Source organism: Camelina sativa, chromosome 17 (genome assembly GCF_030686135.1).
Source record: "Camelina sativa cultivar CO46 ecotype springtype chromosome 17, ASM3068613v1".
NCBI lineage: Eukaryota > Viridiplantae > Streptophyta > Magnoliopsida > Brassicales > Brassicaceae > Camelina > Camelina sativa.
Genome location: NC_141896.1, coordinates 37,530,732 through 37,546,827, shown reverse-complemented (window position 1 = coordinate 37,546,827; position 16,096 = coordinate 37,530,732). Strand labels below are relative to the sequence as shown.

The 16,096-nt window shown below is 35.4% G+C and overlaps 2 protein-coding genes and 1 long non-coding RNA gene across 4 annotated transcripts; all 3 read left to right on the top strand.

Annotated features, from left to right (window-relative positions):
• The first annotated feature begins 491 nt into the window (after positions 1-491).
• LOC104758514 (uncharacterized) lies at positions 492-2,148 on the top strand. The gene is made up of 4 exons (XR_762737.3): positions 492-665; positions 770-849; positions 1,374-1,461; positions 1,574-2,148. It is a non-coding gene; the product is annotated as an uncharacterized LOC104758514 (long non-coding RNA).
• Positions 2,149-5,535: 3,387 nt separating this feature from the next.
• Positions 5,536-8,925, top strand: LOC104758512 (lysM domain receptor-like kinase 3). 2 transcript variants are annotated; one of them, XR_015586480.1, is made up of 11 exons: positions 5,536-6,441; positions 6,533-6,619; positions 6,719-7,012; positions 7,103-7,248; positions 7,339-7,428; positions 7,527-7,628; positions 7,705-7,856; positions 7,943-8,040; positions 8,134-8,281; positions 8,371-8,478; positions 8,568-8,925. XR_015586480.1 is itself a non-coding variant. In XM_010481394.3 (11 exons), exons 1-11 carry the CDS (start codon positions 5,871-5,873, stop codon positions 8,730-8,732), a joined length of 1,965 nt encoding a protein of 654 aa, XP_010479696.1. In that variant the 5' UTR covers positions 5,536-5,870; the 3' UTR covers positions 8,733-8,925. The 2 variants fall into 2 exon arrangements, 1 of the variants encoding a protein (XP_010479696.1); XM_010481394.3 differs by having other exon boundaries at positions 7,523-7,628.
• A 4,344-nt stretch (positions 8,926-13,269) lies between these two features.
• Positions 13,270-15,666, top strand: LOC147924833 (uncharacterized). The gene is made up of 5 exons (XM_087496982.1): positions 13,270-13,582; positions 13,629-14,330; positions 14,419-14,501; positions 14,619-15,509; positions 15,622-15,666. The coding sequence occupies exons 1-5, from the start codon at positions 13,270-13,272 to the stop codon at positions 15,664-15,666; spliced, it is 2,034 nt and encodes a 677-aa protein (XP_087353108.1).
• Positions 15,667-16,096: the final 430 nt, after the last annotated feature.

Genomic DNA, 16,096 nt, shown 5'->3' with positions numbered 1-16,096 from the left:
TTTTACTGTGTGTAGTTAATGCTATTCAATGCAGTAGCTAATTATTTCTAGTACAGTACTATTATTTTAAAAATTGAATTCTAGTTAAAATTTACAAATAAATAATAATATTATCACTTCTATTTACGTAAATCAATATATCATAATATTAATTTAGTATTGTGACTAACTTAAAAATTTTCATCTTTGATTGGAAATGATCATTCGACATATTAATCATTCAACATATCCCTACTATTAATCGTAAAACATTGTCTGAAAAAAACCTTAGTTTTGTAAAAATTTACAATACAATGTCATTGGTCTTATGACCATATTATTATTTTTCAGTAAGGATACAACTGTCATTAAACACTAAAAAAAAAACGGATAAACACGCGGGTCATAATAACCCGATAATCTGACCCGGTTATATGTTATAATCTCAGTCGTTCATTTTTTACTTATTTTTAAATCGTGACCGTCAATTTTAAAATCCTTTCAATCCTAGCCGCTCATCACTCTGTAAACAAAGAACTGAAAAAAAAAACATTTTTTCCTTCACCTCTGCCCTCTCTCTCGCCGTCTCTACCAAATGGATTTAAAGTTTTTTTTTTTCCTTTTGTCGACGAAGTAGAAGAGATGCAGAGGAAGAGAAGAAGGAAAATAATTTCCATTATGCGAAGGTTTTAGTTTATTTTATCTTTTAATTAAGTTTATATTTGAAGTATATGTTTGATGATTAAAACCAAGTTTAATTGGAATTTTGTTTCTGAATCTTGATGTGTAGTGGTTTTGGCTGCGTCTGCTGCGGCTGTTACATCGAGTTCTACAAATAGATTCGAAGCTTTAGAAGAGGGGATTGAGAAGGTAAGATTGGGTTGATTTCAGATTAATTAAATGGCTGATTAATCGATACAAATCTGATTTTTTCCTTTCTTTTAAACTAGGGATTTGAATGTGTGTGGTCATAGTTTAAAGCTGAGGTTTTATAGGGATTTTTGAATGGGTCTGTTCATTGTTTAAAGCTGAGGTTTTTGTATAGAGATTTGAATGGGTCTGTGCATAGTTTAAAGCTGAGCTTATTCTGAAGATCATCAAATCAGTGATTGATGTTCAACAAAATCTTGGAAAAGCTGAGTTTTTTAGGGATAAGAATGAATGGCTCAACAATTTAGAGGAACAGACTCAATTTATTGCATGGTTTCTTTTCAAATGTTACAGGTCATTTATAGTTGTCGATTAATGACTTGTGCGATTGAAAACTTTTGACATTCTTTAAACAAGTTAATAAAAGCGAGTCAGAAAAGTATGGAGGAAATATCTGGTCTTGATAGTTTTGCACTCTTTACAAAATATCTGGTCTTAATACAAAAGTAATGTATCCTGTTTAGGTACCGTGAACATGTTGTATGGGGAGACAAAGAGGAGAAGACAAAACTCCTTAGGAAGGGTATTCTAACTCGCATTTATTCACCAATGGTAAGTATATACCCCAACAATTCATTATACCAATTTTCCAAACACAAGTGTCTTAGTTCTAGGTTCTAGCAAGTCAATTGTAAAACTTTATTACGTTGGTGGTAAACTGCAGGTTGTTATACAAGCATTAAAAGAATATGGTGTCTTCAGCTCGGTTGTCTCATCAGTTTCTACAAATCTTTCAAAGAAAAAGTTCTTATCATCAATTCACAAAAGCAACTCATCTAGGTCTACTGCATTTGACTCCCTTCCAGCAAAGGAAAACAAGTCTGAAGGCATCTCTGCAAGGCACTTTCTTGGGGCTGAATCAGCAGTCCCTCCTCTATCGCCACCTGGGATGGAACATGCTAGATTTTTCACAGAGGAATAGCAGGTTTTAGTACCGAGCTGATGTATTCGCTTTCACTGATATCGATATTGGGTTCAATATGAGTGCTGTGTAGCTTTAGGAAGCCAAGTGAAGGGATTGGGACAAAGAAGAGTGAAGAAAGCGGGTTTGTGTTTCTTACGATCATCTTGAGAGACATAGGTTCTCTTATCTCATTTTACACTCCTGCAACTTATGATAGATAAGTTTGCAGAATATTTCTCTTGCCAATGTTATTTCTATGTAAGTTTATTACCATTTACAGAACTTCAAAGTGCCAGGCTTATTATCGCAATAATAAATGCCTACAATGTTCATTATCGAGACGGTATCATTAAATAGTAAAAAGGAACTGAAATATAGAGATTTGAAATGACTAAGGATTTTAAGAAAAGATGCTCACAGATCTATCAAAGTCCAACATAAAGCATCTTTTCACATCTTCTTTTGTAGGCTTGCAGCCACATCGATCACGCCTGGGTTAAGTCAGAAAACTTTGCATATGTGTAGTGTAGGACAGCAGCCTCCTCCAATTTGATCTCACTAACAAAAATTATCAGGTTCATATATACAGAAAACGATTTGGCTTCACAGACAAGAAAATTAACTAAGGTGTTAACCGTAACTACACTCCACTGCTAACTCAGGATATAAACTGTAGGTTTTGGTTAAACAATTTGCAGACTTTTGTAAACAAACTACATCTTTGATTTTCTAAGTTATCAATTGTAGTTTTTGGTTTCAAGTCAGCTCTTTTTATATTCTTAACTTTGCAAAGCTTGGTACCTTTGCACAATCTTTTTTAACAGATTAGTTATTTTTATTAGTTGATTACCATTCAAATATTTTCCATTTAAAAAATAAACATTTATATATTTACCCAAAAAATATCATGATCATGCATAATAATAATTACCAATGATAAAAAATAAATTTGTTAAGCTCATAAGAAATATAATATTTTTTAGATATAATTTTAAATCGCCTTTTTATTTTTGGATTATGTATAATTATGAATACATAAACAAATATAAAAATAATCACATAAATAATCTTAATTTTTAATATAAGTAAACTATTGAACACGAGACCCATACTTAAATCGGCCCGTTATATAACCTTTTCTAGAAAATTTTTGTTCATGTATTAATATTTAGACGTTGACAAGATTTGGGGAATTAGTATTAATTGCTACAATTATTTCCACATAACATGATTTATTATGCTTAAATGTAGGGAATACATTTTTGCTATATACTGTATTAAATATTTTTGTAAATAAAACAAAACGAAAATTATGGAAATGTGATTAAGTAGGGATACAAATTTTAAAGTGGTTGCTATATTTGTATCTCTATTTATAATACAGAAAATTTCAACTTGAATAATTCCCTAAAAAATAGCTTTAATTCTTACCAATTATAATTTCAATTACCAATTTATGTTGAAATCATATTTGAAATTTTATTTTAAAAATTTACCAGTTATAGTTCCAAATTTCCAATTAACAAGTTATAATTTCCTTCATTTTATTTTGAGAATCTTGGAAATTTAATTACCAATTTTCGTAATATATTCGTTTAGATTTTTTTTTGTTTAAGCTAAACTTCTCGAGTACTCTTCGTTCATCTATATAAAGAAAAGATTATTTCAACCATTATTGATACATATTGTTTAACGTTTTTGACTTTTTGTACAATTGAGTTTTTATAGTTCTTTTAGTTAAATTTTTTTTATTCTATTTTTTTATAACCTTTTTATGATCTAAAATAGTTGGAAAACTATGGGTATTATCAACTCAATCTCCAAAATACTTAATTAAAAATCAAGGTATATATCTTATCTTGCTCCTATATTTGATTGAGTTTTTGAGATGGTGATTACATGGGACATAGACCACAATACCATATTTTAGTCAGTTTACTTCGAATAATTTTTTTTATGTGATTTTACTTTAAGAATATAGATAAGAAAACTTTATTATTCATTATCATTTTCATTGTTCTAATGCTGTCATTTTTTATGACATAAAAAATAATAAGTAGAATGGGAGCTATATTTATGTACTTTAGAAGTTAGTACTAATCACCATTTTCATATAAACAACACAATTATCGATTGTCAAATAAATTACTAACTATTCCACACAAAAAAAAAATTGAGAATTTTTGAAAATATTTTGAGAGTTTTTGAAAATTATATTTTTACTAACTAAATGTAAATTAAATATTCAAATTGAGACTTTATATATTTTGTGAAGTAACAAGCCACTTTGGAACGGGTATTTTCAGAATTTTGATATTTTTTAAAAACAGTTAGATAGTTTTTAAAATTGTAATTATTTTTGGATAATTTTAATTAAATAAATAAAATTAAATATTCAAGAAGAATTCGGGTATCCCGTCTAAATTTCTTAACTAATCTCTATTAAAATAATGCCTCACGAGTAATTATTTAAAAAAAAACGAACATTAGACAGAATATTCTGATGGATATGTGACAAGAGGAGATGGAATGAGAGGAGACGGGATGGAGAATGATAAAATGGAACGGAACTGGAAGAGACGTGTTTGCCGTTCCAAAGTAGATACGTCCAAGTTATATACGTGGAATAATCCAAATTGAAATCCGATATTTAGATTTCATACCAATATTTTACAAATACTTAAATTATATTGTTATATGAAAATTTTTTGCCCATGCAACAGCACGGGTTACTACCTAGTTAATTATTAATGGGAAACTTTTTTGAAAAAATTTGATCTTAAACGGATATATTATATTAAATTCTCACTAATAAAACAAGTTAGATTTTACCATAGCAATTTTGCACCTCTTTTTTATTTTATTTTGTATGAATAATTTTGCAACCTCTTTGACCTTGAACCGACGCTGATCATCCTCAAGTCCGGATAATAACAATAGTGTGACATAGCCCTGGGCATTCGGGTACTCGGGTCGGGTTCGGATAGGAATCGATCGGGTTCGGGTTTCTTGGGTAGAGGAGTTTAGGACCCAGTAGGGTAAACGAAAATATTGGTTCGGGTTCGGTTCGGGTCTTACCGGGTTCGGGTCGGTTCGGGTCTAATCTTTCAGAACCTATAAATATCCGAAAAAATCGGATATCATTCGGGTTCGGGTATTTTTGTACCCGATTACCCGAAATTTAATCTGAAAATCTGAATTTTACCCGATTATTCAGAAATTTTAATGTTTTAAATATTAAAATAATATTTTAAAAATAAATATTTTAAAAAATATAGCTAAACATTTTAATATAATTTTGGTTATTTTGAGTATTTTCATTATTTTGATCTAAGAAAAAATAATATTTTTGAATTTTAAGTTGTAACTTTGAATAACTATGTTATATAAAAAATATATATAACTAATATTCTCTATATATGATTTTATTACGGGTATGTTGGGTACCCATTTGGTTTTCGGTTCGGTTCCAGTTCTTCGGGTTTAGGAGATTAGGACCCAATAGAGTATTTTACCGGTTCCGGGTTCGGATTCGGGTCCATATTTTGGGATCGGTTCCGGTTCGAGTTTTCGGGTCCAGTTTTTTTGCCCAGGCCTAGTGTGACACATAAGTGTATTAGGTACTCAAACCAAACACCAAACCTAATTAAATCTTAAATGTCTAATCACTTTTACAAAATTCCTTCATATAAAATTTGGGTTAGTATGATCGATCATTCAAAAATATAATATAAAATTGAATTTGACAAAGAACATGGTCTTATTTTGGATATTTATTAAATTATTATTATTAATTTTTGACATTTTCCCCTATCATCAATTAAGATTTTTTTTTTTTTTTTTCAGTCCGACAAGAGAGTGTGTGAGCTTCACTCCTTCCTTCCATGGCTGATTTCATCTCTTCTCTACTTGTTTCTCATCTCCATTAACCAAACCAACCAAAACCCAAATCTCACTTCACCACTAAACTCAACAAATCAAGATTCTTTCTTTCTTAATCCCTCAAAAAAAACCCTTCTTTCGATTCTTGATTTTTTAAACTTAGGTTTCTTCTACAATGAATCTCACCTTCTTCATCTTCTTCTTGACTCTTTTACCAAATTTCTCATCCTCAAAGCCAATGAATTGCTCTGACACAACTCGTCTCTGTACTTCTTTCCTCGCTTTCAAACCAAACCAGAACCAATCTTTCTCAGTAATCCAAAGCATGTTCGATGTGTTACCAGCAGACATAACAGCAGACACCTCCGGAGGTTACATCTATGTTAAAAAGAACTGTTCTTGTCTCACCATGACTCATCAATACGCAACGAACACAACATTCACAATCAGGCAAAGCCTTGGTTACGTTTACGATGCTGTCGTCTCTGCTTACTCTGGTCTTGCGTTTCCACCGAATACGACTAGAGAAGCTCGTGCTGCGGCAGTGGTTTCTGTTCAGCTTCTTTGTGGTTGCTCTAGTGGTCTCTGGAACTATCTTATGAGCTACGTTGCTGTGGATGGAGATAGTGTACAATCTCTCTCGAGCCGGTTTGGTGTTAGTATGGATCGGATTGAAGAAGTTAATGGGATGTCGAATCCTGATAATTTCACAGCTGGTGATCTCCTTTACATCCCACTTGATTCTGGTAATAAAGTTTCGATTTTTAATGCCAAAGTTAGGGTTTTTTTTAAAGATGAACAAGTTAGTGATCTTGAGTTTTGTTGTTGTTGTTGAAGTACCTGGAGAGCCTTATGAGACAAATAAGATAAATCCACCAGCTCCTTCCCCCTCGCCTTCATCAGCAATCAATGGCAGTATCTCAGGTTTGGTTTCTGTGTTATCTTGTTTTTGTCTGATCTGAATCTCAAGTTTCTATTTTTAGTGTCCTGAATGTATGTATGTGTGTTTCCAAATTTGGAAAGCTGACCAGGTGAATCACACTGAAAAGAGTGGTGGTCATGTGCCTTATATATGGATTGTTGGTGGTCTTGGAGTTGTGCTTGCTCTTCTTGTGGTGTGCATACTTGTATGTATCTGTTTGAGATCATCTATTTGCAGTTCCAGTGATGAAGATGGTAATGGACACAGCTTCCAAATCCTTAGAAAATCTGGTTTCTTTTGCGGTTCTGGTCGGTATAACTGCTGCAGATCAGGGGATTTTAGACAAACCAATGGTGAAACTCAGAGTCATCATCAAGTTGTTGCTATTCCTAAAGGTCTGGTTTTTTTGTTTCCATCTTCTGTGGTTTCTTTTTGAAAGAGTTTGTTGTTATTTTTTTATTGGTTTTTCTCTTGTATGAATGTAGCTCTTGGTGACGGAATGTTTGAGATTGAAAAGCCTATGGTGTTTACTTATGAAGAAATTCGTGCGGCTACAGATGAGTTTTCGGATTCTAATCTACTTGGTCATGGAAATTATGGTTCAGTATACTTTGGTCTACTTAGAGAACAGGTTTGTGCTTAAGTCACATCTTCATTTCCGAGTTTTGAGTTGTCTTAGTAGCTTTACTCGTTGTAATTTTTGGTTAAACTTATCACACAGGAAGTTGCTGTCAAAAGGATGACTGCTACAAAAACTAAAGAGTTTGCAGCAGAGATGAAAGTGCTTTGCAAAGTTCATCATTCCAATCTGGTAATTCCCTTTGTGTAATGTGTGTAATCTTTATTATGCGTCTAAAAGTGATTCGAGATTATGACTCTTGGGTTTGGTTTTGTTCTTGTCAAAGGTAGAATTGATTGGTTACGCTGCAACTGTTGACGAGCTTTTCGTAGTGTATGAGTATGTCCAAAAGGGAATGCTGAAAAATCATTTGCATGATCCTCAGAGCAAAGGTAAAAGAGACTAATAATACCAACAAGAACTAACAAAAAGATGATGATAATGATATAATTCTTGATGTTCTTGAAGGCAATACCCCACTGTCATGGATAATGAGGAATCAGATTGCACTAGACGCAGCAAGAGGCTTGGAATATATTCATGAACATACTAAGACTCATTATGTCCATAGGGATATCAAGACAAGCAATATTTTGCTTGACGAGGCATTCAGGGCTAAGGTTTGAGTCTGAACTTGTGAAACTTATTACATGTTGTGACTTTAATTGTGGAAAGTGTAGTTGATCTTATATTTGCATGTGTCTAGATATCGGATTTTGGACTTGCAAAACTGGTTGAGAAAACTGGAGAGGGAGAAATTTCAGTTACTAAAGTTGTTGGTACATATGGTTATCTTGCACCAGAGTAAGCATTTGAAAAACCTGAAGCTACTACGTTGAGTTTTAATACAATAACACCTTTGTGAATTCTCATCTGGGAGTGTCTCTTCTTTTGCAGATATCTAAGTGATGGTCGTGCCACCTCGAAAAGTGATGTTTATGCCTTTGGTGTTGTTCTTTTTGAAATTATATCTGGAAGAGAAGCTGTTATAAGAACAGAGGCAATGGGCACTAAGAATCCAGAAAGACGTCCATTGGCATCTATTGTAAGTTCTTGGAGTTTTGAACCATTATGCTTCTTTGATGCAAAATTCATTTCCCAAAGCCCTTATTTGCTTTTCTTTTACAATTGCAGATGTTAGCAGCTCTTAAGAACTCACCAGACCCGATGAACATGTTAAGTTTGAAGGAGTTTGTTGACCCCAACATGATGGAGTTATACCCGCACGACTGTTTGTTCAAGGTAAGCTAAGAAACAAATGGTTAGTAGTTTGATAAATGTAGTAACGATATGATTGTTTTTTTTCATTGTGAACAAATTTTGGTGGACAGATTGCTATGTTGGCTAAGCAATGCGTAGATGATGATCCGATTCTAAGACCAAACATGAAGCAAGTGGTTATATCACTGTCGCAGATACTCTTATCTTCTATTGAATGGGAAGCAACTCTTGCTGGAAATAGCCAAGTCTTCAGTGGTCTTGTCCAAGGAAGATAAACACAATGAAACCTTAAAAACCCTTTTCGATTTTATCGATTATTCGTCATTGCCTAGAAGAAGCTTAGTTTATATCTAAATCAAGATCGATCGCAGTCTAACTAAGTAGTTAGTTACAGAGACAAATCTCTATATGAGTATTCTTTTGGAGAATCAATGAAAGAGAGATGCATGAGTTTATATGCTTGAGATATGTTGCAATCTTACAAACAAAACATCAAAACGTTACTTTATTTTTTCTTATACAACAAAAACATCATCACTTTATTTACTTACAATAGATTGATGCTGATACATGAAATGAAACAGAGCCGTATAATGTTACATATAAGTTTTGGACATAATCCGTATGTTGTTACACTCGGCTGCTTCTTCTTACCTGTGTAAGACGCAGAAGATATAAAACCATGGCTGCGATTAAAAGTATCTGCTTGATGCTGGTCCATGTGTTGTTATTATCAGGCATGATGACTTTAGAAGATGCGGAATCAAAAGTTTTTAGTTTTGTGTTCATACAATGTTACTAGATTTAGACCCGTACGTGCGGGGTTGTTTTCTATAATTATTTTATTTTATTTTATTTAAATTTTTTTTTTGAAAATATAGCCTCAGTAAAAGCAACTATTTGTTTTGTAACTTTTGTTATTTGTAAAGGCAACTATTTAAAAAAAAAAGAATAAAAGAAAGGTAATATGTCTTGTTTGGGATAAAAAAAAATAGTAAGAGAAAGTGGTATGTCTCGTCCGATATATGATTTTCTATCTCCTAACTGTGGTTTAAATATGAATTCCTATTCCTATTAAACTATCATACTTATTAAAATAATTAATGAAATATAAAATAATATATTTAGCTTGAATTAAAATAATTTGGCTACAGATATTAAATATATTTTATCTCATACAATTTGAATTTTTATTAGTGATATATACTAAAAATAATGTTAACTACCCATTTGTAAAAAAGGTTCTTTTCTAATATTGTAAAAATATAATATATTTTTACAATTAAAATAGCTTTACATGAACTATTTTATTTTTAGTTAATATATTACTCTACTACTTTTTTTTTTGTTTGGGATAAGAATATATAGTTAATATTAGATTTAGAAAATATATTAACTGTCTTGGACCTCTTGGTATATTCAAAATAATATAGAATTATTGAGATTTCCTAAACTAATTGCCTATATATCTATAAAAGTAATTAGATTGTTTAAATTAAAGTAGATTTTTTTTTTTTGTGTTTGTAGCTATCATTATAGTAAATATTAGTTAATATCTATACTATCAAATGGAGTATTTTGTTATGGACATTTCAATTTTGGTTTAACAATACTTTTGCTTTTCCAAACTACCGATAACAATTAGTGTTCTAAAACAAAGGTAAGATCTCTTTTTAAAATCTTGAATGTTTGTTTAGTGAAATAACAATATAGACGTCATCATACATGATTAGTATATTAAAAAGGTACAACAAATTATATATTCCGAAGAAAAACAATTAGAAACGTTTGTCCCATGATGCTTCCTTCAATGATCTATCGAAAACAAAATTGATGAGGATGGAAATTATATGAACGAAGAACACTACTCAAGACTACTCACATTATAAAACTCTGTTCAAAGTTAGAAATCGATCATATCCAGACTTCTCTGGTATTCTCCAAACCTCAAATTAATCCTAAGATATTTTGTTACTTAAGTATAAACAACACTTACCAACAAATTATATTTTATTTAAAATAAGTTTGTAACCTGAATTTTATTGTAATAAAATGTCCTATGCTTAGTGCTCTGAAATTTTTTTGATCTAGGAACCATAATAAATTTCTCGTAACACCATGATTTCTCCAAATTTCAGAAATCTCTGAAATCAATTGGCATATGCATTCTTCATTGCAAGATGCATTTTTGACCTGTAAGAACAAAGAAATTTAAAATAGATAAGATTAGTAAGTGATATGAGAGATATAATTGAATAGGTGTACAATCAATTATGCAGTGTGCAACTTAAATAGGTGTCTTCTCATTGTGCAGTGTATTGTTTCACATGAAGTATTTTCACTTTATTGCACCAGGATGGTTTGAGGTAGGTGACTGAAATGTGTAGCCAGCTTTTTTTGTTATCGCTTTTCTATCTAGAGATGCTGAGAGTTTTTAGTGAATTAAGAATGATATTGATCACTACAATATTTATACTAAAAGAAGTCGGCTGATTTATAGATAGTTATTAGGTTTGATAAGAAGTAATTTTTATACAATCCTATTAATCACGTAATATTTAGTTTGAAAATAGGAATATGCTCCTAACAATCCAAATATGGTATTAAGAGAATATCTAAATTATATATATATATATATAAGTATATAAAAGTCTGTTAGAAAATAAGTATAGATTTCCTAATGGTGTGTTGATGTTTTCGTTTATATATGGTAGTTACTAAAATACAGAAATACAAATTTAGATTGATTTCCTAATGATGTGTTTACTGATTTTTTTTCCGCAAATTTTGGTTTTTCAAATCAGACATTAATATTTAAAGTATAATTTGGATAATGATTCATATTTGATTGCATATTTGGTAATATTTCAAAAGATTCGGGATGTTATGTTAATAATTCACATTAAATATAAAATCGGATTTAAATACGGTAATTTTATGGTAGTTACTAATTATTAGGGATACAATTTAAATATAGTAATTAATGCTTTGGTAGGTTTTATTTGTACCCGATTTTTATGAGATAATATCTTTTAATTTTTGTTCGGTAACTGTAATGAGTATCAGTCTGTTTGGCTTCAATTAATTTCGAATTTAATATGTTTGGCTTCAAGTATTATATTTATCCCTATTCAGTTTTTAATGGTATTTCATTGTAATAATCTCTTAATCTATGTCTACTTATTAAAAATGCTTCTCTTTTAATAGTATAGATGTTAATCTTATTTAATAGACTAGATTGACCCAAATTTGGGTAAAAATAACTACTATAACAACTGTGAAAAATAAATCTACCAATTTTGGGTCAATCTAGTGTATTTACTTGTTTCAATAACAACTGTGAAAAATAAATCTGCCACATATTATAACCAATCATAATGTGATGTCTTTATAAATAAGTCTATCCTTAAAATAAATCTGTCACTAGTTATAAATCTGTCGTAACTATCTTCAAATAAATCTGTCATTCAAAATAAATCTGTCGGTCATGCACAAATATATCTGTCGTGCAAAAAAAAATCTGTCGTAAATAAACAAATCCGTCACAACTTGTAACACCCGTACCGTCGCAAAAGACGGAACAACATGTAATTCATCCGGTCTGGCCAAAAACGTTTCTTTCTTTAAAATTCACCAACGAACAAACTTCAAGATGCAACTCTTGAGACTTACTAACCTGGGAAAGAAGGAAAAAAGGGGGGTTGTGAGAACCGAGATTGAACTTCTCCTTCCGAAGTGATTTGAATGTGGAGGAGCTTATCGCCGTTTAAACAGTTCCGAACAGAATTGAGAGAGTTTTGAGTATTTGAATTTGTATTGCTTTTTTGGAAAAATGTTCGATCCCTTACAACTGACACCCCCCTTACATATTTATACCGACCAATTTATTACCCAATTAATGCACAATTAATAGGACGCGATTTGCGCGGTCTAATTAATCCTCTTGAATGCGGGAATCTTTGACCGGGCCCGAGCTGCGAGCTGACCAGCACGAAGCATCTCCGCGCTCTCTTCCTTTCTCCGGGCCTGATGGGCCGTTCAGTAATACGCTCTTGGCCCATTAGACAAGCCCGACCTTGGCCCTCTTGCCTATTGCCCGAGATGACAGATCGTGGGTACAACAGTTGCCCCCCAAGTCTCCCGAGCTGAACAGTTCGGGGGACTTTTTACCTTCAAGCGATCAATTTCGGGAAACTGAATATTCCCCATATCTCCACGATTTGATCGTGGTAATGATGGGATTTGCCTTCCCGAACAAGCCTCGGGGCCCACTAGGTGGCGTGTTAACAATAAGAGAGAGAGAAAATGGTGCGAGACCTTTCACTTCCCCAGGTAATCATTGCTCCCTGGTTCCGTGTATAAAGGTAAACTCGACTTCTCTCTCTTTCACTCTTAATCCCCAATTGTGTTTGTGTTTTCCGTTCTCCGATTTTGTTTCTTTTCCTCTGTGAACTTCTTTACTTTCGCCGGAAAACCCTTCGCTCTTCCTTTATTTCTTGCTAATGTTACCGGAAAAGCATGTCTCCGCCGAAATCTTCATCGGGAAAAACCGCAAAACCCTTGATTCCGGGCGTTTTCGGCCCCCACCAGCCGTCGATTCTTTCTGCGGAGAACATAGCCGAGATTAGAGGATCCACCGGGATTCCGTCGGAGGTCGAGATTAAATTCCCGGAGGCTCATGAGTCTCCGGAGAACCCCCCTCCAGGGTACTGCTGCGCGTTCGAGATTTTCTTCTCTGCGTGCGGTCTGTCATTCCCCCTTCCCGAACTCATCGTGAAGATGATGTTCGAACTGGGCTTTGCTCTTCCTTAGATGTGCCCCAACTTTGTTCGGACTGTCTTGTGCCTTCAAACTCTGGGGGAGGAGTTCAACTACCAGCTGTCATTGGCCGACTTCCTCCATGTGTACACGGTGAAGACTGGTTGTACCAAGGGCACGCTTTACGTAAGCCCGCTTGCCGGGCTAAAGGTCTTTGACGACCTGCCAGAGAAGGATGAAAAGTGGCGGAAGTCCTACTTCTTTTTCCCGGTTAACGAGCTCACTTTCGGCCACCGCGTGAGTTCGCACGTATCGAAGTGGACCTCGAAAATCGGTAGAATGGAGTCCCTTGCTAGGTCCAAGTTAGGTGTTACTTGACTTTCCATCTCACCTTTTAACTGTTTCTTTTTCAGATCACTTCGAGCGCGGATTGCTTTGCCCCACATTCGCAGAGTTCTTCTCGAGGTTCTGCAGCCAGGGACAGATTGCTTGGGACTCTTTTTCTTGCGAAAGGATCAGAGAGTCCACGGCGAGGCTCGGAAGACGTTCTCTCGTCTGTTCAACCCCCTTGAGCGTTTCAGAGATGAATTACAGAGAAGAAAGGGCGTGCCGAGCTGCCGAAAAAGAAGCAAAAAAACAGATGGCGATGGCCCTCGCCGAAGGCAAAGCTCGCATCTCTAACAAGAATTCCTCCGGCTCCTCCATTCCCGAGATGAGCGGGACTTCCGCACCTCCAACTGGTTCTCCCGAGCTTGGTATAGAATCAACCAGGGCTCCTGCTGGCCCGTTGATTCCTCCCGTGATTGTCATTGCTGATTCAAGCGATGAGCCACGGGAGATCGCTGCTCCCCCCCCAGCGCCGAGGAAAACCTCTGCCGAGGCCTCCTCTCAGCAAAATGATTCATCAAAGAAGAGGAAGGAGCCTGAGACCGCCTCCTCTTCTCATGAAAAGGGGCGAGCCCGGACCGGCTCATTAGGGGATGAGCGAAGTAGATCCAGCTCGAAAGACAGGGGTCCCTCCTCGAAGAGGAGATCTAAGGAGGCCCCACCACCTAAAGACTCCGGAGACTCCTCTGGAAGAAACCCTCTGAAGGAACAACGTCCTTCCGCCCGAGGTAAAATTTTTTCTGAGATGCTCTTACTTTTATACCTCTGACTGTTTGATAGTTGATGACTGAAATGACTTGCTCGAAAATCTTTCAGTCCCCCCTGCATCCCCAGCCGATCTAATTAGGAGCTACATTCCACCCGGAGCTCAGATTCCGGCATTTGCTGACATGACCGAGGTCAATCGCGCGAATTTCTATTCTTCGTGGATAAAATCGGCGAGGTAAGTATATATATATATATATATATATATTTTTTTTTGCCAAACAGTCGCTTTACTAAGCTATCTTTTTCAGCTAATGATCGAGTTTAACTACTCGGTGGCTTCCTATGAGGAGCAACTGTTCGCTTCTCCGTCGTCTTCCGAAGTACATCTCTTTCAAGAAAGGATTGCCGACCTAGAAGCTCAGGTAAAGGAATACGCCCGACTGGAAGCCGAGAATGCTAACACCGTGGCGAAAGCCGAGCGGATCCGAGCTCGGATGAAGAAGGCTGAGTTAGAGGTGCTCGACCTCGGGGTTGCTAATGAAGACCTTCGCGACAAGCTGAAGAAGGCGGGGGACCTTTACTTTGAGGCGGCGGAAGATGCCAAGGCAGCAAAAAATAGACTGCACGAGATCGAACTCCGCAATCAGTTACTCGAAGCTGGCAACAGCTGCGAGATTGAAAGGGTACGGAGGGAGGAAAGGCAGGCGATGAGGCGAACTCTCTGCCCCTTGGTTGAGGAGGTAAAGGTCACTTTCGAAGAGAGGGAGAAGCTAGCCCCGCTCCAGATCCGAGCTGCCGAGATCAGGGCTAACCGAATGCTGGTCGAGGAGATCTCCAGGGGCGAGATCCAAGATATGGAGGCCGAGCTCGGGCTCCTGAAAACTGACGAGGAGGAAGCCGATGAAAAGGTTTCAAAGGTAACTCCCCGTGATTTCGACCTCGCTACATTCTCAGACCTCTTGGTGGATATGCCCGATCTCTTGTGTAACGAGCACCCACTTAGCGTCACGATCGACGAGTCTGGTACTAACCTTGGGCAAATCTCGAATCAGGGGATGCACAACTATCTAGCGAACATCAGGTCGGAAGGGGAGCTCGCAGAGATGGGCCTGACCCTATCCGAAGCGGCGTCAGATCCCGCTCTCCCTAATCCTTATTTTTTACTTTGGGGTTGTTTTAACACGAGTTGCCCCCTGTTTGTAATATTTATTTTCAGACTTCTTTGGAGTGTTTTGGTCGTGGTGACCACTCCATAAAAAAATTTTGTTGTGTCATGCGAACTAAATTTCCACAACCTTTGGTTTTGAAAAGATGACGAGCAGAAATGAACACGAAGTGAGAACTTCGGTTAAATAGTTCGAAAAATGGCACCCCAACTCTAATAAGTAAAGCTGAGAACGAAGTGAATACTTCGGTTTAGAGTTTTCACAACAATAAGCTTTTAAAGTAAAGCTGAGTACGAAGTGAGAACTTCGGTTTAGGTTTGCGAAGTTAAACCTCGGCTTTAAATGATAGATACGAAGTCAGACTTCGGTTTTTTTTTTGAGAACCATTATTAACAAAAAAGTTTAAGAAAACTTTAAGTTTTATTAATATGGATAGCTGGACCCGAAGTGGGCTGCCTACGTACCCTTATCGGGATCAAGCTGAATCGTAGTTCGATACAAATAAATTAGCTGTAAAAAAGTTTAAGGTGTAGAGAATTCCAAGACCTCGGGACTGGTTTTCCCTCTGAATCCTCGAGCTGATAAACTCCATTTCGGACTTCGCGAGTAATTCTGTATGG